The sequence below is a fragment of the Mobula birostris genome, chromosome 8, assembly GCF_030028105.1.
Source record: "Mobula birostris isolate sMobBir1 chromosome 8, sMobBir1.hap1, whole genome shotgun sequence".
Taxonomy (NCBI): Eukaryota; Metazoa; Chordata; class Chondrichthyes; order Myliobatiformes; family Myliobatidae; genus Mobula; species Mobula birostris.
The window spans coordinates 89416043-89437680 of NC_092377.1; the positions used below are offsets into that span (position 1 = coordinate 89416043).

Sequence of the window (21638 nt, forward strand, 5' to 3'; positions counted from 1 at the left end):
TTTTACATTCATAAACACACTGGTGAATTTCCCTCAATAATCACAGAGGGGACTAGGTGATACAATTAACTCCAACTTCTTTCTGGAGCCTGCATTTGCTTTCAAACTCCTGGTCAAAGGCGTATTGCAAACGCAGACATTTTGTGCATGGACCCTAATGACATCAGCAGTGGAATGAGAGGTTATGGTCAGCGCATTAAATTCCTGCTTCTACTTCACAAAATGTCTCCATCCAGCTGCCCCCACAGCACTTTAAAAGCCCTGAAGCTAAGGAGAGCTGCTACACAGAGTCCACTGAACGTAAGGACCTCTCCGTTGACGATTATTACCGCCTTATGCCAATAGTTTATACGAAGTATTGCTGGCGCACACAATAAAGGAAAGCAGTTTCTCTCCGATCCCGCAAATACATCGTTTTCTTATTCTGCAAATAAAAGAAACGTCCTCAGAGGATAAGAAAATAAAATCAGTATCCTTAGATCTTAAACAACTCCATAAATTAACATAATTAAAAGGAGCCACCAAACGCTAACTGACCCCCGCCGAGTTATGCTCGTTGCAATGCTATCAGCAGAGTTTGCATTTTTAAGTGCCTGACCCCATCTATTTCCCCCGCATGCTTAAAATGTAATCGTCTCTCTACCATATTTGGATAGCATGCTACCAAATGACCTTGGATTACTGCTGCGGACGGGTCGCCACTTCAAAAAGAGTTAAATTGCTATTAAATATATTAATATATCCACGTATAAAGGGACAAGCTCAGAATCAAGTTAACTTTTTCCTTGTAGTAAACACGTATAAAAGTTTGGTTTAAAAGTTAAGGGCTTTAGTTAAAAAAACGGTATATTCGTTGAACCTTAAGGGAAGGGGGTGGGGAGAGCAAGATGCATTGCAGCAGGAAATGTGGCTATGCCGGTACATTAATTTGTTTTCTGAAAAAAAAAACGGGTGGTGACCCGGTTGGAAAATATTTACGTATATAAAAAGAAAATACAGGAGATGGAGAAAAGAGGAGGTGGGTGTGCAATGCAGGAACATGGCTGGGACCGGATTTATCTCCTTCGTTACACCGGGAAGGCGGCAATACCCCGGTTGCATCGGTGGTGGAGGGGGTGTCCGATGCTACTTGGTGGGGGTTTGCAGTCTGCTGCATAGCGGATGGACCGGCCGTTCCCGGTTGGCTGGTCACCAGCCGGCGCCGCCTCGCGCGCCCTGTGCTGAGCCTCGCCTCGCGCCGCCTCAGCGCCCCGGGAGCTCTCAGCCCACTCCGGTCATGTGACGGCGAACGTAACGGGACGTGCAGCAACCGTTTGGCAGTTGGGTTCGCGAGGAAGGCGGCGGGCGGGCGGCGGCGCGGTCCCTGGTCGGTTCGGCGCAGACGGGGGAACGGGGAGACGGAACAAAGAGGCTGCCTCACGCAAAGAGACTTAAAATAGCATCTCAGCACCGTACGGACCAGGAAGAGAGGTCGGTAACGGAGGAGGGGGGCGCGTGTGCATGTTGGGGGGGTGGGAGGGGGAGGGAAGTAACGCCGGCCGGGGGCTGGGTTGAAGCAGGCCGCCTAGGCCCGCGCTACGGACCTGGGCTAGCGGCTTTCGGGAGCCCGCCTGGGCGAGCCGCGGTGTGAGGAGAGGGAAGGAGGGTTAGGGGTCGTCGGTGCGTGAGCGCGGGTCCGGGCTGAGGGCCGCTGCGACTCCCTTTGTCCCCGATGCAGAAGGTGCGGAAGCGGGGGCCGCGCTCATCCGGTCACACGGAGCGTGTGGGGGAGGGAAGGAGGGGACGTTGAGCTACAGCGCCACCACTTCCCCGGCTGGGATGCGGGCGGAACTGTTGCGGCGGGGCGGGGCGGGGCGGGGCGGTGGGTGGGGGCAGCGGCTCACGGCGCCAACAAGTCCTCTCTCCCGTTCCGTCCTCTTCTGACCTGCGGCCCCGCCACCAAAATGGAGCGCCGCTTCCCGCCCGTGTGAATGAGTGAAACCGGATACCTGGTTGGCGTGCGTTTCTGCGGCGTGCCTGCTGACTTTTTCTTTGATTCCACACTTCATCCTCTTTGAGATTATTCTAATATGGGCACGTTGGCGCGCTGTTTTCATCCCGCTGCCAGTTTGCTTTGCTTTTTTTGTTTGCATTTAACCCTCGCGTTCTTTGCCGACTTCTTCCTTACCGCTTTCAATAAACTTACTGCGGCTAAAGTTGGAGTGGGGGTGTTTAAGTCGCACTTTCGGAGCCCATGCTGGTGTAATGTTACAGACATTAAATGGAAGTTGTACACCGATCTGCCGAAATGAACAGAAAAAGTGTCTTGCAAGAAACTGGAGGAAGTCGGCGGTTCATGCAGTATCTATGGAGGGAGATGATCAGTCCATATGCAGGGTTCCCTCCACAGATGCTGTCTGTCCCGCTGAGTTCCTCCATCATCTTGGTTGTTGCTCCAGATTCCAGCATCAGTGGTCCTTTGTGTCCCTTCGTTTTAGTAGTACAACTTCTACACCGATCTGCTGTAATGAATACAAATATATCTTTTAATTCCCTTCACCACTACCACCCAGTGTTAGTTTCTGCCCTGTTTTGAGTAACTTGAATTTTTATTTCTCCTCCCAGTTAAGGGATAAAAACAAAGCCTGTTAACAGAAGCACGGTCTATACTCAGTGTACAATGCCAGATTTAACTGTCGTTCAATAGTTACCAAATGACTAATTTTCAGGAAACTTAAATATTGATATCCTATTGGTACAGTGTAAATCAAGATTACAGGCAAAATTTGATTTAAACTAGTTACTTTTTTTAGTTGTATTTTATAGGTAAATGTATTAGATTTCAATTTAATGAAAGAATTGCATCAAGACAATTCCAACTAGTGGATAAGGATACTCTATAATCCTGTCGCAAGATTCGAATGGAGAGAAACAAAATGCGGCAGTTTTGGAGAGAAACAATTAATTGTTTCAGTTTGATCTGTAATCAATACTTTGAACAAAGATTTTATTTTTGTTTTCTCCACACTGCCTGATCCACAGGGCATTCTAAGTAATTTCTGCTTTTCATTGCCTGTGATTATATTGATTTCAGGTAAATAGTATGCACATGACTTCATGATCTCTAAACTTAAAGAAAGTGACTACTCTAAAATTGGGTGTATTGGATTCAGATATTGATTTCTATGATGTGAAATTTGTTTTGCATTGATAGTACGGCACAAAGATAAACATTACTATAAATTACAAAATTAAATAGTGTAAAATAAGTGTGGAGATATTCACATAACCACTTTTTTCAGGAGTGATACTAAAATTGTATCACTTAATCATATTTACTATAAAAATCTGTTAATTTTGACTTGAAACATTGTGAAATGAAACTGCTATTCTACATCATTACTCATTATAAAAATAGTTACATTTTGTTAATCCATGTAATATGTGCTACAGGTACGACCATACTTTGCAGGAGAATCACATCTCTACGTGTGTAGAGGGTCTTTTTCATCTGGAACGTGACCCTAATTGCAATCCGCCAGCTAACTTGAAGAGCTGACAGATGTTTTCGGCCTCAGGTCGGATTTGGTATATGCCCTTCCACTTTATTCTGTTATGATTTTTAAGCGATGACTTATCAAGATTGTTTAATGTAATTTCCAGTAGAGAAGTTTAAAGGAGAATAACTAATATACATCATGTTTCATAAAGCACCAGATGTTATTAAAGTAACTCAAACAAAGTTAAATATAATGAAATAATCCCACACTTTGTTGTACTGGAATGGAAATGCCAAGTCTGCTGCCATTCTAAGTAGGACAGCAGGGGGCAGCTGCATGTGGTAACATCATGCAGGATGTGGCAGTGACATTATTCATACTGAGCTTCCTACAAGCAACCTACTTCACTGGGCATTGGGGACATGGAAAGCCATATTCAGATGCCAGGTATATAAATTAGCCATGCATTTCTATGAAAGGAGAAGTTATAAAATTTAAATTGGAGTTCAGGTTGGCTTCTGTTAAGAGTATTCTACAAAAAATATTTTTCATTAAATAACTGTCCTTTGAAGACTGAAGTGTTATTTTAAGGTGGGGATTTCATCATTTAGTCTGTGAAACCTAGGTTTGAGTTAACGCTATTCTCAGGTTCCTGAGTGCTGGTGGAAGGTGTCTTGTGTAAATTGAAGATACAAGACCACAGACGCTTGAATCTGGAGCAATAAACAATCTGCTGGAGGAATGAGAGGCCTCTGTGGAGTAGGGGGAAATAATAGCCATAAAGGCCATTGAGTCTGCTCCACCATGTGATTATGGTTGATCTATTTTCTCTCTCAACCCCATTGTCCTGCCTTCTCCTTGTAGTCTTTGACAACCTTACTGATCAAGAAACTATCAACTTTTGTTTTAAATATACACCATGATAGAGCCTCCACATTTGTTTGTGGCATTAAATCCCACAGATTCACCACCAATGGCTTAAACAAAAATAACCTTGCCTTATTTTGAAGCTGTGCACTCTGGTCTGAGATTCTCCTACTATTGGAAACATCTCTATGTCCACTCTATTTTAGCCCTTTGGGGAGAGTTGAAAGGAATTTTGGGAAACCAAAATGGATTGGTACAATTGGGAGCTAGTTGGGCAGCATGCTTCCAGACTATACAGCCCTAATGGAGGATTAGGCAAATGACACATAAAGCATTCCAGGTTCATACAGCTTTAAAATAAGAGAAAACTTCACTGAAAATGCTTACACGCTTCACAATATAGACAGGGATAACTCCCCTCCCCAGCAACCAGGACATCACACTCAAGTAGCTGACAAGCAAGAGACAAAAATTGCTTTATGCAAAGTGCTAAATCTTTGGAACCCTCTATCCAAAAGACTATAGATGCTCAGTTGCTGAGTATCTTCAAGACAGCTATTGAAAAAAGAAGGCAATAAGGCAAATTGGGTTGAATGGCTATTGCCCAGAGTCATAGAACACTACAGCATAGAAACAGGACCTTTGGCCCATCTAGTCCATGAGTTAAAACCTAGCATCAGAAATAGAAGTGAGATGTTTTGGGGAGTCTTTTGTTCTGTGTGATGATATTCCTGATGAAGGAATTCAAAGCTGAAAGTGGTGACTATCTTGATTTCTCTACCACAGAGATATGGGCGATCATGGTCTATGAACATGATTGTTTTGGGCAATTTCTACAGTAGTGGTTTGTCACTGCCTTAATCTGGGCAGTGTCTTTACAAGACCCCAGCCAATATCAATACAATTCAGTGTTCACATAACCAGGACTTCTGATGTGCACCAGCTGCTCCCATGGATTCATGTGATCCTAATTTTGTGGGGGGTTGCTAAGCAGGTGCTACACCTTGCCTAAGGGGTGACCTGCTGAGGCTTTATAAGGTATTGGTCAGACTGCACTTGGAATATTGTGAGCAGTTTTGGGCCTCTTAGAAATGATGTGCTGGTATTGGAAAGGGTCCAGGGGAGATTCACAAGAATGATCTTGGGAATAAAAAGGTTAACATGAGAAGCGTTTGATGACTCTGGGCCTGTACTCACTGGAGTGTAAAAGAATGGGGTGGGGGGGGTGGAAGGATCTCATTGAAACCTATCAAATATTGAACTGCCTAGATAGTATAGATGTGGAGAGGATGTTTCCTGTAAAGGGTGGGGTGTGTCTAGGACCATAGGGCACAGCCTCAGAATTGAAGGACATCCCTTTAGAACAGGATTTTCTTTAGCCAGAGGATGGTGAATCTGGAATTCATTGCCGCAGATGGCTGTGAAGGTCAAATCATTGAGTATATTTAAAGCAGAGGTTGCTATATTCTTGATTAGTAAGGGTGTTAAAGATCATGGGGACCAGGTAAGAGAATGGGATTGAATAACCTAATAAATCAGCTGATAGAATTTCATAGCAGACTCAATGGGCCAAATGGCCTAACTTTGCTCCTGTGTCTCTTGGTCTCACAGAGTTGATCAGCTTTGATTATATCGAATGATGAAGCAGGCTTGAGAGGCTGGGTGGGAAATCCTCATATTCCTGTGCTCTTAGAAGTTTTCTGGTATATAGTGTAAACTGGTTAGAAGGTTAAAATGGAAGAGAGTTCTTCAAATGTACGTAAACTGAATTCCATTTGAGACGGGGGTAAGAGGATTGGGCTATATCTTGTGTTTGAATTTGATACTAAATACTGGTGTTTTATTTTCCCGTTGCTTTGTTGCTTAAATTAGTGGGCTCAGAAATTTATCTTAATATCGACTGACCCAAAGTGAAGAGAAAACAGATTAGAGCCAGTCCATTGAAAATGGATTGATGGGAAGATGAATTCTGCTAATTATAGAGAGATCCTGGATAAAAAATCTGCTAGCCTCTGCCAGAAAGCTTAAACTGGGGAGGAAGTTTGTCTTTCAGCCGGACGACAACCCAAAGCACACTGTCAGAGCAACCGTGGAGTGGTTTCAAATGAAGAAAATTGATGATGTTGAGTGGCCCAGTCTGTCTTGACCTTAGCCCGATTGAACATCTCTAGCAAGTCCTCAAGATTGCTTCCACTGTCTCTCCCCAACTAACCTGCTACAGCTTGAGCAACTTTGCAAGGAGGAATGGGCAAATCTTGCTCCATCATGTGCAAAGCTAATAGAGACTTACTGAAAAAGACTTCTAACTGTAATAGTTACAAGAGGTGGCTGAACTAAGTATTGAGCAAGGGGGGTGAATGCTTTTGAACTGACATAACAGTTTTTGAATTTTTAGCTTTTTATGCTTTACAGTTTTCCCTGTTTTGGGGCTGTACTGTGGAGGGAGAAAGGAGCATGTGATTCATAAATAAAAATTCTTGGTTAAATTGATCAAAATCCCTGTTTGTAAAACTCATGTCAACAAAGGGTGGGGGACTGAATACTTTTACAGGGCACTGTATATGGGTTATACATAAGCTGGGTGTTTATAAATTGGGGAAGACTTCTAGCTCTCAGTACTCTGGCAATAGCCAGACGTGACTTTTGAGCAACCAAAGAATACTTTTTAGAAAATGATTCTGTAGTATGTTTACTTTTGTGTAATTGTCAATGTTATTTAATGTTTTTGCTATTTTCTAGATTGGCAATTGAACAAAACCTAATCCTTCCTCATCTTAGAATATTACTGTTATATTGTTGGCAATATTTGGCCTGATTTGTTGGAGTGCAAATGAACATTAGCAAAATAGATAAATCATTTGTTTCTGTATACAGATTACAATAGCGTATGAGTACTGTAGTTTATACAAGTATTTACTTGGGTAATGGGTGAATTTGCTTGTTCCATAGTATTCATAACTCTTAGATAAAATTCCCTCAAATACACTGCAAATATCTGATTTTCTTTGTCTTTATTGAGTTGACCAAAGAAGAAAAACGTAGTTAGTTTCTAGTATATCAGTGCCCCCAACTGGTTGTGTGTTGTTCTGTATCACAAAATCTAAGTTTCAGTTTATCATCTTTTATTAATGTCAGCACACTTGATACTAGGAAGAGCATAAAGTGATAATGCACTGATTTGGAAAGCTTTACCATAAGGTTGATACCATCCAAGTTGAAAATTTTTGATTTGTAGCCCATAAGCACCAAGAAAATAAAAAAATATCAAATATTGTTGGATTAGTGTTTTAATAACTTACTGCACATGTCATGTACAGACAGTTAATTTCTATAATTTCAGTAATTGTTGTCATTACTTACTGAACATAATGTGCACACTAACCAGGGTATTTTAGCATTGATTTGTAAAGGGTGGGACTAATTTTATTTTGTTATCAATAAAACCAATTTCCCCCAGGATCAATAAAGTATGACTATGACTAAAACAAAATTGTATAAATGGAATGTGAAACTGCATTTTCAGCAAGTATTTGATAGGATATAGTTTATGATAATTTAGGTATTTAAAATTAGAGGGAAATCAGTGACCTGGATAGAGGGATGTCTGAGCAGCAGAAAGCAAAATGGTAATCTAAGTTTTGGGTTATTGGATTGAGCTTGCCTTTGGAATGTATGCAGATTTTTGTTCAAATTAAGAACAGAAGGTATGGGTTCGAGATATGCTACTGGCTGGGGTGACAAGTAAGCCAGATGTTACTCTGTAGTGAGATAGGAGAAGAATGTTTCGGGTAAATTGAGATAGTATTATGTTTTTTTTAAAAAGGTGAATGCAAATATCTTCAAACTTGTACAGTAAATTGATATCCACAGACTAGTTTGTTCAGCTCAGGATACCCAAAATAGGAACTGTTAGAACCACAAAAATGGTACTGTAAATCTTTACATGAATGACACTAGAAATGAGAAGTCATCTATCTGAATAATAAACTTTAAAATTTGGAGTTTATTCCCATTGAATATAAAAGGTTGTAGCATAGATTTTTAAAAAGTTTGTGAAGCTAACTGATATTTAACTCATCTATGACAGGCCCAACAATGCAGAATTTTATTGCGGTACAGATTGGAACTCTCATGACTAGCACCTTGGGGCCTGACCAATGCTGAACCACTGAAATTGCACCTGCATCATCTTCCTCTGAGCAGAATTGTCCTTTTTAACACTGTTCTTTTAGGCACTCCCTGTATATTGAGAATTAAAAGAACTGTCCGTAACCTGATTTTTCTACAAGTTAAGATCACTCGGCTGAGATTGCAAAAGTTGTAATGGTAGGTTGATTAGGTATAGATTGGTACAAATCTTGGTTGATTTTATATAGTGATTAGATTTTAATTAGAAATAATTAATTAGTACAAAATGTGCTGGATCATGAGTTGCTAGACCATAGAATGCTGCACCAGAGAGTTAGAACCTTTATGTGGGAAAGAGAATGAAATAAAGCAGAAGAAGAATTTAAAATAGGGGAACTTTTGAGGCCCTAATTTATCGTGGTCATGCTGTAATGGTTTGCGATAATTTGAAGAACATAAGCATGGCACCCCTATTGCCATAGTGATCCATACTTGCAGCACTTAATGTATGTGATCTGCACATACATACTTTTCTTTCCCTGTATGCATTTTAAAAACTGGTTTGCATCAGTTATACAATGGTAGTTCAGTACAAATAATAGTTCTGTAATATTTCTCATTTCTATGTCATAAGGAAATATGATAATTGTCATTTAGCCTCAAGAAATATATATTTAAAAATGTAAGCAAGTAGTGCAAAAATAGAGGTAGTGTTCATTGGTTGGGTCATAGGTGTTTAGCTCCTGCTTAATAGTCAATGTTATATAGAAAGGCACGTTGATGAAAGAAAATTGGCGGGTTATGTGGGAGGATGAAGTTCATCTTGGAGTAGGTTTAACAAGTCTGCAAAACATGAGCAGAAGGGCCTGTACTGTGCTGTAGAAAGCTACAATAAATGGGATAGAGCTCAGACCATCACAGAAATAGTCTTTCCTGTTGAGTACATTTGCATGGAGTACTACCCAAATGAAACCAGCATCTACCATGGTGCTAGAAAGTTTGTGAACCATGTAGAATTTTCTCTATTTCTGCACAATAATGACCTAAAATGTGATTAGGTCTTAAGTCCTAAAACTAGATAAAGAGAAACCAATTAAATAAATACCTTGAAAAACATTATACTTTATTTATTGAAGGAAAAATGATCCAATATTACATGTATTTGTTGGGAAAAGTATGTGAACCTCTGGGGTAATGATTTCTATAAAGGCTATTTGGACTCAGGTGTTCCAGTCAATGAGATGAGGATTGGAGGTGTGGGATGTAGAGGTGGCCTGCCCTGTAAAAAGACACACACAAGATCTGTTTACGTGCACCATACCTTGATCAAAACAACTTTCAGAGCATGTTTAAAGAAGAATTGTAGAGATGTTTGAAGCTGGAAAAGGCTATAAAGGCATTTCTAAAGACCTGAGTGTTAATTAGTTCACAGTAAGAGAAATTGTTTATAAATGGGTGGAAACTCAGTACTGTTGCTACTCTCCCTAGGAGTGGGTATCTTGCAAAGATCACACCATGTGCAATGCTGGAGGAGGTGAAAAAGAACCCATGGGTAACAGCAAAAGACTTATTAAAGTCTCTGTTCATGTGTCCACTATAAGGAAAACACTAAAGATGAGTGGTGTTCATGGAACGGCACTGCGGAAGAAAGCACTGCTCTCCAAAAAAAAAAAATTTGCTGCATGTCTCAAGTTTGCAAAAGACCACCTGGATGTTCTATAACGTTTCTGGGACAATGTTCTGTGGACAGATGAGACAAAAGTTGAACCTTTTGGCAGGCTCCATGTTTGGAGGAAAAAGGACACCAACAAAACCTCATCCTGACTGTGAAGCATGGTAGAAGGAGCATCATGGTATGGGACTACTTTGCTGCCTCGGGGCCTGGACAGCTTGCAATTGTTAAGGGAGCAATATATTCAAAATTGTATCAAGACATTTTACAGGAGAATATCAGGGTAGCAGTTCGCCACCTGAAGCTTAATAGAAGTTGCATAATGCAACAAGACAATGATCCGAAAGACGAGTAAATCAACGATGGAATGGTTTAAAAAGAAGAAAATTTGTGTTTTGGAATGGTTGAGTCAAAATCCTGACCTTAATCCTGTAGAAATGTGGAAGGACCTGAAGCAGGCAGTTCATGCAAGGAAGACCACCAACATCTCAGAGTTGAGGCAGTTTTGTAAGGAGAAATGGCATAAAATTCCTCCAAGCTGATGTGCAAGACTGAATGTCAGTTACTGGTTGAAGTTACTGCTGTACAAGGGCATCACAGCAGTTACTGAAAACAAAGGTTCACATACTTTTTGCTACCAATACATGTAATATTGGATCATTTTCTCAATAAATAAATAAATAAATCAATCAATCAATCCAGTATAATGCTTTTATTTATTTAATTGGCTTCTCTTTATCTAGTTTTAGGACATGTATGAAGATGTATGAACAAACTCATTCGTAAGGCCAGTGATGTTGTGAGGATGGAACTGGACTCTCTGACAGTGGTGTCTGAAAAGAGGATGCTGTCCAAGTTGCATGCCATCTTGGACAATGTCTCCCATCCACTACATAATGTACTGGTTGGGCACAGGAGTACATTCAGCCAAAGACTCATTCCACTGAGATGCAACACAGAGCGTCATAGCAAGTCATTCCTGCCTGTTGCCATCAAACTTTACAACTCCTCTCTTGGAGGGTCAGACACCCTGAGCCAATAGGCTGGCCCTGGACTTATTTCCTGGCATAATTTACATATTACTATTTAACTATTTATGGTTTTATGACTATTTAATTATTTATGGTGCAACTGTAACGAAAACTAATTTCCCCCGGATCAATAAAGTATGACTACGACTAAGATCTGATCACATTTTGGGTCATATTTATGCAGAAATAGAGAAAATTCTACAGAGTTCACCATCTTTGTAGCACCACTGTATCATCAAAGTGCCCACCATCCAGGCCATGCCCTCTTCTTGGTACTACCATCAGGTAGGAGGTACAGAAGCCTCGAGGTTCCACAACACCAGGTTTAGGAACAGTTATTACCATATAACCAGCAGGCCTCTGAACTGCTGTGACACTACTCTGAACAGATTTTACGACATAGAGACTCACTTTCATGGACTCTTTACAACTCGTTCTCAGTATTATTTTTATGTGTATAGTTTGTCTTTTTGCATGGTGGTGTGTGTGTGTTTATGTATAGTTTTTCGTAAAATTCTGTTGTATTTTTTTCCTTTAATGCCTGCAAGAAAATGAATCTCAAGGTAGTATATGGTAACATACAGTACATTGATAATAAATTTACTTTGAACTTAATGCCCTTATTCACAGTCTGCCTTGGTGTTGGGTTGTATGTCCGTTGTTATCAATTTTCTGTTTTAATGTAGGGAGTTACGATGTTTTTTGCTTTGCCAGGCCATTTCAGAGGTCAGTTAAGAGTTGACCACATTGTTGGAACTCCTATGTTTATAGGTGAATTAATTATTTTTGAAAAAATAGGTGTTTTAAATGTTTATTCTTTCCCTTAAACATATTTTTTCATAGTTACTTAAAAGATTATAACTTTTCCTCTTAATACGTCATCTTTGACAGATTTCCTTCACTGAAAGGCATCGATGGGTTTTACAATTATCCAATAATTCTGTTTTCTCTGTTGCAACGACTTTTTAAAAATCCCTGATTATTTAACTGAAATTAAATCTTCACAGCTACAGTGGTGGTGTTTGAATTTGTTTTTATGTTGTCAGATGGGTGAATTAACTGCTTAATCATGAGAGTTAATGTAATACATCTTTAAGTACATCGGTAAAGTAAAACTTCCCAGTAATGATGTTTAGGATAATAGTTCAGACTACAGTTTTGAGGAAGGGTAACTTTTTAAGATGAGTTTGGAAATTACAGTTGAAGTCAGACTTTAGCTAAAAGAGGTAATTGTAAAAATATTCAAGCTATTTTCTAGAGAACAGTATACATTATTGAGAGCTACGACACTACTTCTGCGAGAACTAGAAGCCCGCTTGGGTAAAAGTGTAAAATCTGACTGGACCATGGTTGCTTCAGACCCATTCTTTAGGATTTGCTTTGTGACATGACTGAATCAGACATGATTCGGTGACTAGGCTTGGGTAGGATTTGAATATATCCACTAATACAAGGAAGGGGAATGAAAATATTCTTATCATAAAAACAATCTTTTTCAATGTTAAGGAATAATAAACAAAAATATTTTTCTTCTAAAACACCAGAGCAGAATTTGGTATCCCAAATTGCCATAGCAATGTAATTGATTATTAGCAGTGCATTACTTAAACTGTTTTTAAAACACATGCTGTTGAGCTAGAATTTATTGAGGCTGTGAATTTAAATTGATTCGGCCAACACCATAGAGGAAAAAGCACCAATAAATACATAGCATCTTTTTTTTAATGTTGAATCTGTGACTTCCATATACTGTGTAGGCCTATATTTTATCTCCATCTAAGTATCATGTTTTCCAAACCTGACTCTGTGTACTGCTTAGAGATGTAAAACACTTGCCTCTTGGTATAAACAGCACAAGATAGTTATTGATTGGTGGTAAAATTTTTAGACCCATAATACTTTGCCAGTAGTAAAATTTAGAGCTTGATGATCTTAGTACACAAAATTTCAGATGAGATCACAACGGAGCCCAAAAATTGTTATCTTGACTAAGATATCTTTACTTCTGTCAGTAGTTCTTCAGTAATCTCATGTGAAAGCTTATCAAAAGCTTCCTGAAAATCCAGATACACCCTATGATCTGGTCATTATTTTGATATTTTGAAATTAAGTTGGCTTCCCCGCTCTCCCCCTCTCCCTACTCACTTCATCTCTCCCCCCCCCACCAAGAATTCTCTAGAAGCTCAAATTGTATTTTTCCTATTTCAACTGTTAACTGGTATGAATCGGAGTTATTTGAAGAACAATAAATATTTCATGAGGGTAGGCAATTTCTCTTAAAACTCAGTTTTATCTTATTGCACATAGTTTCAAGTAACTATTCCCGAGTATTAAGTGCCAGTTGTTCATTACTAAGGAGTGTATTTTAAAATAGTTAATGGTTGAATTGTTATATTTTATAAGTGCACAGTTAAATGGAGTACATGATGATTACAGCTTTTATCTGCTCAATTGATTTCTAATTTGTCTTTAATACAATTCCTTTCTTCCACCTCCTCCTAGGGTCTAAACATGGAACTAGCTAACCATGGTTTGATTCTGTTACAACAACTCAATGCCCAGCGGGAGTTTGGCTTCCTTTGTGACTGTACGGTGGCTATAGGTGATGTCTATTTCAAAGCACATAAAGCAGTCCTTGCCTCTTTCTCCAATTACTTCAAAATGCTTTTTATTCATCAAACAAGGTAATGCTTTGGATCAGGATGTTAATTTAAGGATTATCACGCATTCTACACAAATTTACTTTTTCCTATCATCTGTACCTCTATGGACTGTTTGAATACTACAATACTCCAGAGATATACAGTGACAGAATAAGACCATAAGACATAGGAGCAGAATTAGGCAATTCAGCCCATTTGAGTCTGCTCCCCCATTCCATTATGGCAGATTTATTATACCTCCCAACTCCGATGCTGGACCAATGTGCTGAGTCTGGAAGGGTTATTGGCAGTTTATCTATCACATGCATTGTTCAAGAGCATTGACCTAGCTGCCTCACACCATGGGTGGCTGATTCAACGGGAAAGCTACGCAACTTGTGATTACCCCATTCGTTTTCTCCACTGCTGGTGCCTTCTACTGCCAAGTCCCTAAACCTCTTGACCTTCTTTTTAGCTAATTTCCTAAAACCTCTAAGTTTAAGGCCATTAGTTTTAAGTGTTATGAAATGTCGATCTTTGCTTGATAATACTTATGTAAAATACCTAATATATTTTACAACTTTAAAGATGCCACTTGAATGCAAACTGTTCCTTTAAATATCTTGCAGGAATGAGAACAAGTGTTAGGGGCTAAATTGAATACTCTCCATTTGCCTGACTGAGTTTAATTCCATTAACCCTCCAGCTGTTTGATGCTCTCCAGGACAAAGCAGCCCATCTAACATCCTGAACATTCACTACACCCCCCCCCCCCCCCACCAAATCACTGGTGCACATGAACCGTCTGCAAACTGCACTACAGTTATTTGCTTCGATTACTCAAACCTACCTTCCAGCTCTTAACTTCTACCAGTGAGGAGGACAAGGGCCACAGGTACAGAGCATCATCAACACCACCTGCAACTTCCCCTTCAAATCTCAAAACATCCAGACTTGGAAATATATTGCAGGTCCTTCATTATCTCTAGGTCCAAATTCTGCTATTTCTTTCACAACAGTACTGTGGGAACATCTTCACCAGAAAGCTATAGCAGTTCAAGAAGATCACTCACTGTACCTTCTGAAGGATGATTGGAGATGGGTAATAAAAAATAAAATTGAAAATTCAAGGCTTAATTCATTAAACACTCTAATTTTGGGAGTTGCTTATGAACTCCTGCTAAATACATTGAAGTGTAGGCATTGGGTAGAAGCTTTCAGATGATATTGTAGAGCAGTCCTTGGGTTATGTTACGTTCATTCCCAAAAACTGTCCTCAAACCGATTTGATTTCTCTCCCCCGCCCTTTATAGATCAGAAATGAACAATTTCAGTGAAGACCTATTAACATGAATGTTCATTTACTGTCTTCTGTGTATTTTGATCACCTTAAGCATCAATGATTCTGACATATTTTGAAACGTTAACCAGTAAAGATGACAACTTCTCTTTGCTTCATTATAAAGGGTGTACGGTATTTATGAGACCCATGAACTTTACTTTGTTATATTGGTATTTTCCTTATGCTGTGCTCATCTGGAGGACTTGGGGGAAATATTAGAATAATTTAAAGTGTGTAAGACCACTTAACCCATCAAATGTTTCTCAGCCATAAACCAGTTTCACTTCTCTGCTTGAAATATTTTAAAGAAATTCTCAAAATATGTATGATTCTGAGAGTTTTTTTTTAGCTATTTTTAAAACATTCAGTTATCCATTGACTCTGGACGAAGACATAAATTTGAATCACCTTTCACTTTTAATTGAAATTTTTTGTAAGGCACTAGTGTTCCTTTTAGCTTTTTCTTTTGAATTTTGTCAACTAACTTGAGTAGCTAATCTTTGGTATCATTTTGCTGGAGTATTTTTAGAGTTTTGTAAATATTGTTAGAAACTGCACACCAGTTATATTATTTCTTTCATTTTGATGTATATGAGTTTTGCTTATACACTTCATAGGAAAACTGCAGAGAGTTTAGTATTTGTAAATATTTATTTTTTTTCACAGTGATTGTGTCCGACTGAAACCAACGGATATTCAGCCAGATATTTTTAGCTACCTCCTGCATTTAATGTACACAGGAAAGATGGCACCCCAGATTATTGATCCTGTCCGTCTTGAGCAGGGAATTAAATTTCTGCATGCATATCCACTAGTTCAAGAAGCCAGCTTAGCTAGCCATGGAGCCATTCCTCGCCCTGATCAAGTTTTTGCATGGACATCCTCTCTGTATGGCATTCAAATTGCAGATAATCAAACCACACCCCCAAATAGGTTATCAGCAACTGGAGAAAAGTCTGGGCGAGAACCCAGGACACATACTCATCCTTCTCGAATAGAACAAGAACGAGGTGCAGAAGCTGGTCACCAGCATCCCCAGAGTGCACAGATTCTTCAACCTTCTCAGCACATTGGGCAGTCGTCTGGAACACCTTTAGGATTGGCTTCTCCATCTGGTCCTCCAGCAGCTGAAGAACGATGTGAGAATATTCCTCTATTAGATGGACAGCCTGGAATGCATGCAGTAGCTCATGTTAAGCCCAGTATAATGAAAAGGAATAGCGGTTTTCCCAAGTTTTACGTTTGTCATCTTTGTGGCAGAAGGTTTACTTTACGAAGCAGCCTGCGTGAGCATCTACAGCTCCATACGGGAATGTCACTTCCTGTTACCAGCCAAGCAGGAATGAATGTGCTAGGACAGTTAATAGAATCTGGGAAACCTGCAAAAGAAGTTGAAGAAATGCCTGAAGCAGAGGTAATTAGCGACGGTGAGCTACAACAGAAAAATGATTCACCAATGGCAGACAGCCAACTGCAAGCTGAAACACCACCCCCATCGGACATTGCAGACATTGACAATTTAGAGTTAGGGGATCATGATAGGGAGGTAAAAAGGCGAAAATATGAGTGCTCCATCTGTGGACGGAAATTCATCCAGAAAAGTCACTGGAGAGAGCATATGTATATTCATACAGGCAAACCATACAAATGTAGTACCTGTGATAAAACATTCTGTAGAGCCAATCAGGCTGCCAGGCATGTTTGCCTTAACCAGAACTCTGACACCTTTATGATGGTTGATAATAAGCAAGTGATGCTCACTGAAGGTTCCTCAGAAGAAACCAATCAGTCACTAATGGATCCAGTGTATCTAGCAACAAACCAATCAAGTCAATCATACAAGTGCAATCTTTGTGACAAAAGCTTCTCAACTGCTAGTGAAGCTGTTCGGCATTCATGTCAAAACCAAAACTCTGATACGTTTGTTTTGATGGAAGGCCAACCAACAGTGCAAGGGGAGGGCTCTTCGGAGGCTTGTGAAGTGACAGAAACAAATCAGCCTCTGTCAGAGACAGCGCATAATGTGGAGGATGGTCAGGCTGTTTTAGTAGAATGACGAGTCTTCATTTAATCATTTCTTAATGTGTTTCTTAAAATGTACAATTCAAGATTAATAGTTCATAGATATAGTTTATTTTCTAAATTAGTTTTTGGTTTTCTTTTCTGGCAAAAGTGTCATTATTTGCTGATATTGTGACTTTTAAGATGAAAATCCAGGTTGCACATTGTATCAGTGTTTGCACTAGAGTTCAGATTAACCCATGTCAATCATGAGCTGCTTTGGGACCAGGTTTGGGAGTGTTTATACTGTCACTGAAAAAAGTTGATGTGCATTTTCTTTTACTGGTATTACCTGATGCTCACATCGCCTGTCAAGAAATGAAATTACAAAGTCACAAATCTATGTCTTCGTGCTCCACAGAGCTTCCGTAAACCAACATCAAACTCAAAAGTGTACACTTCTACTGAGCCTTTTCGATGTGTGCTCATGTTAAAAGGGATACAGTTTAAATAAAACATTGGTGACTGACAGCTTCAAAAGTTTATAGTGTGCAATTGCCATTGTGATTAAGAAATGTTCTTCTGTAATTATCAGCTGATCACTGGGTCCACCTGTCGACATGTAACAAATCACAAAAATGCACAAAGAGGCAATGCCATTTTTGAATCAATAATGAATACAGAATGTTGGTTTGAATGTGAGCTAGAAGATCACATGGCTAACTCAGTCAAAAACTTCTAATTCAGTCCATGTCGGCAAAGGAACTGCATGAACCAAAAGAGTGAAATACCAAAATTATTTTATTTTGGAGATCAGTGATCTGTAATTACTGAAATACCCTTCTATGAATCATATGAAAAGTGTAGTTCCTAAATAAAACTTGTTCAGTATGATATTAAATAAATTGCTCACTTACGGAAGAGGAACTTTTGTTACAAGACCATTTTCCAGTATAATAGAACAAAGCTGTACTCTGGTGCTCCACATTTGTCCCTATACACTTGTATAAACCATGTTTTTAAACTCTGTTCAGTGTAATTCTGAATATCACTTACCTCACTTATTTACAATTTGCTCTTCAATATGTCTGTGTAATCTGCTTTCAAGATGGGGGGGGTCTTAAAACATCTATGCATGCTGAATTCAAAATACAGTAGTAGTATTTGTAACTTGTTTTACAGAAATGAGTAGGTACATTATTTATTGTGTTGGCTGTCTTTATACCTTTTTAGATTTCTTCATTATTAGAAAAAACTAAACTGAGGAACAGCAACACAAAGAAATCTTTCAAATTCTGGATTAACTGCAAGGTAGATTAGAATTGCTGTTGGAAGGGGGGGGGGGGTTACCACAAAAATAAGCTGTCATTTGGATTATTTTTCAATTTTTTTTCCCAGCAGTGCACACATACCAAAAATGTTTTGTTGAGATTGTATAGGCTGCAAAATAAATTATTTTTCTCCACAAAATACTGTGTGCAAAACATTGATGTAGATTGGAGCAGACCTTTTCTTAATGACTTGTTGCATCTGGTTGTGCAAGCTAAAAATTATGCTCCTAATGATTGAATTTTTTCTTGTAGCCTATTTTTATTTGATTAATGTATGACTTTATCAATACGATACTGGTCATAATAGTTTGTACTAAAAGCCCTTTGCTGTAGATGTGGATTGAAAACCACTATATGGATTAAATGAAAATAGTAAACATTAATTAAGATTAATTTTCCCTTTTGATTATGAAAAGTACAATTTTTACTGTTACATACAAATGTTACAAGATATATCAAACCCCAAGGTATTTTGTGTTACTGTTTATTCAAATTTGTAAACATCTCTCTCGCAGTTATTTAACCACTTTTGCTCAGTAACCCCTCAGATATAAATATACTAAGGTATTACTTGCAAATATAAATTGCTAAAAAGCAAGGATGAAATTCTAGGAATAATGTATGTAAATTGTTGTTACAAGTTTTATATATAGACTTAATGGTAGGATTCACATTTGAAATAAGAAAAAAATCAACTGCCTTAAAATAATTAAGCATAAAATTATGTCCATTGTCAAAACTATCATTTGCATTAATTATGAGTCAAATAAAATGTAGATTTTAAAAAGAGTATTTTGTGAAGCATGTTTCAAGAGGGAAATGTATTTCAAACTTGAAATGAATCCTGGATGAGAAAAGACATTCCTTTGTTGTATCTTTGACCAAACAAATTGAAGATTGGCCAGTTTAATTGGGGGCATAAGTATATTGGTTTCAAATGGGTCTTTTAACATTTTTAGGTGATTTCAAATATATTTATATTAATGAAGTTGAACTTATGTTGACTTACAAATTGCAGAGATTAAGAGCACTATTTTCTGTGACGTCGGCTGCAATAGCACTCCTTGCCAGCATTGTTGAGATTTTAAGTGCATTGTACAGTTGCCTTTCTGTAACATTTTAAGTTGCTGCTCAGAAGCTAGCCATTCACCTGCATGGTGAGATCTTATTTAACAAAGCATACATATGTGATGCGTATCTGCGCTGTACACAGTGGTAGACTAGAGTTTAACTTCCATGTTTATGTATGCATTGTTAAACTAACTCACTATGCTGAGCTTCTGCTTTATTTTTCTATGAGTTAGCATTTTGTTTAGTCTCAAATATCCAAGCTAAATACACACATTTGTACTTGTCTTGATTCCATGCCATATCATTCTGTCAAATCAAAATCTTGTTAGTTATAACTGTATAATGTGTAATATAATGCTGCCAATACCAAAGACTTGAATAAAACAGGCTTGGTAGGAACTGGAAACCATGTTGTGCTGTCTCCGTGAAATCTTTTTGCTGTATTTTGTACAGATTACAGTTTTTTTGCCTCTGGTATGGTATTTTAGCTACAACAAAGCGAGCATTGGATCAATGATATTGGAAAATCACTAGGTAATTATTGGTGAGGTTATCTTGGTTTTATCTATTCAGAGATATTCACTCCAGCATACAAAATTCACACCAAAATTGAACATATTGAAATGTTTTTGGAGTAATACAGAGTTTAATCAGCATCAGTTCTGACTTAACCTCAACATGTTTTCCCTTTATTCAAGGCTGCTCTGTATTATTTGAACATGCTAAACAGTGAATCTACTAGGTTTTTTAACTAACATTGCTGTTCATAGCTCTTCCTTTTTAAATTTGTTTTCTTTCTACATGATTAGCTTCATACTTTGAGCTTCCTCAATTTACAGTATGTAGCTAATTACCTGCAAATTGTTGAATTCAAGTCACTTTTGTAAATCCCTTGTCAGCCACCGTTGCCTTATCATCCCTTTAGAATACTTTGAGATGAATCTATCCTGCACTTTTGAATTGCTACCAGGAACTCCAGCTATTGCTGTTATGTTGTCATCCCTGCTTGTGTCCCCTTCCATCATCTTTGGCCAGTTCCTCACTCATGCTTCAGTAGTTCCCTTTACTTCACTGCAAACTCAAAAGCTTTAAGCTGGTTAAGTCAACTGGACCAGATGGACTACATCCCAGGGTCCCAAGAGAGGTTGCCGAAGAGATAATGGATGCATTGGTCATGATCTTTCAAGAATCACTTGGCATGGTCCTGGAGGACTGGAAGATTGCAAATGTCATGCTACTGTTTAAGAAGAGAGGAAGGCAAAAGAAATAAAACTATAGGCCAGTTAGCCTAACTTCACTGGTAGGGAAAGTGTTGGTCTATTATTAAGGATGAGGTTTCGGGGTACTTGGAGACTAATGATATAATAAGTCAAAGTTAGCATGGTTTCTGTAAAGAGAAGTCTGCCAAACAAATCTTTTAAGAGTTCTTCGAGGAAGTAACAAGCAGGGTGGACAAAAGAGAGGCAGTGGATGTCATTTACTTGGATTTACAGAAGGCGTTTGACACACATGAGGCTACTTAATCCTATGGAGTTACTGGAAAGATACTGGCATGGATGAAGGAATGGCTGACAGGCAGGAGGCAGCGAATGGGAATAAAGGGGGCCTTTTCTGTTTGGCTGCTGGTATCGAGTGATGTCCCTCAAGGGTCAGTATTGGGACTGCTGCATTTCACGTTGTTAATGATTTAGATAATGAAATTTATGGCTTCATAGCAAAGTTTGTGGGTGATATGAAGATAGGTGGAGGGGTAGGTAGTACTAAGGTAGCAACGCGATTGCAACAGGACTTGGAGAAACTGGAAGAAAGGGCAAAAAAGTGGCAGATGGAGTAGTGTTGGGAAATGTATTATAATGCATTTTGGTAAAAGGAACAATAGTGCGTACTATTATCTAAATGGGGAGAAGATTCAAATATCAGAAGTGCACAAGGACTTGAGAGTCCTTGTGCAAAACTCCCAGAAGGCTAATGTACAGGTTGACTCAGTGGTAAAGAAGGCCAATGCAATGTTGGCATTTATTTCAAGGGGAATGGAAGATAAAAGCAGGGAGATAATCCTGAGCCTTTATAAGAC

At 38.8% G+C, this 21638-nt stretch overlaps 1 protein-coding gene across 3 annotated transcripts; it reads left to right on the top strand.

Moving 5' to 3' along the window:
• Positions 1-1058: 1058 nt before the first annotated feature.
• zbtb2b (zinc finger and BTB domain containing 2b) lies at positions 1059-19966 on the top strand. 3 transcript variants are annotated; one of them, XM_072265631.1, is made up of 4 exons: positions 1059-1470; positions 3433-3567; positions 13680-13861; positions 15828-19966. In XM_072265631.1, exons 3-4 carry the CDS (start codon positions 13689-13691, stop codon positions 17215-17217), a joined length of 1563 nt encoding a protein of 520 aa, XP_072121732.1. In that variant the 5' UTR covers positions 1059-1470; positions 3433-3567; positions 13680-13688; the 3' UTR covers positions 17218-19966. The 3 variants fall into 3 exon arrangements, with proteins under 3 accessions (XP_072121732.1, XP_072121731.1, XP_072121733.1); XM_072265630.1 differs by having other exon boundaries at positions 1060-1470; positions 3433-3557; XM_072265632.1 differs by lacking the exon at positions 3433-3567 and having other exon boundaries at positions 1060-1470.
• Positions 19967-21638: the final 1672 nt, after the last annotated feature.

What these genes read in the sequence shown, in the direction of transcription:
- zbtb2b (XM_072265631.1), top strand. Translation starts at nt 13,689, where the DNA reads ATGGAACTAGCTAACCATGGTTTGATTCTGTTACAACAACTCAATGCC. An exon ending in CTTTTTATTCATCAAACAAG is followed by an intron (nt 13,862 to 15,827) that starts GTAATGCTTTGG and finishes TTTTTTTCACAG; the next exon opens with TGATTGTGTCCGACTGAAAC.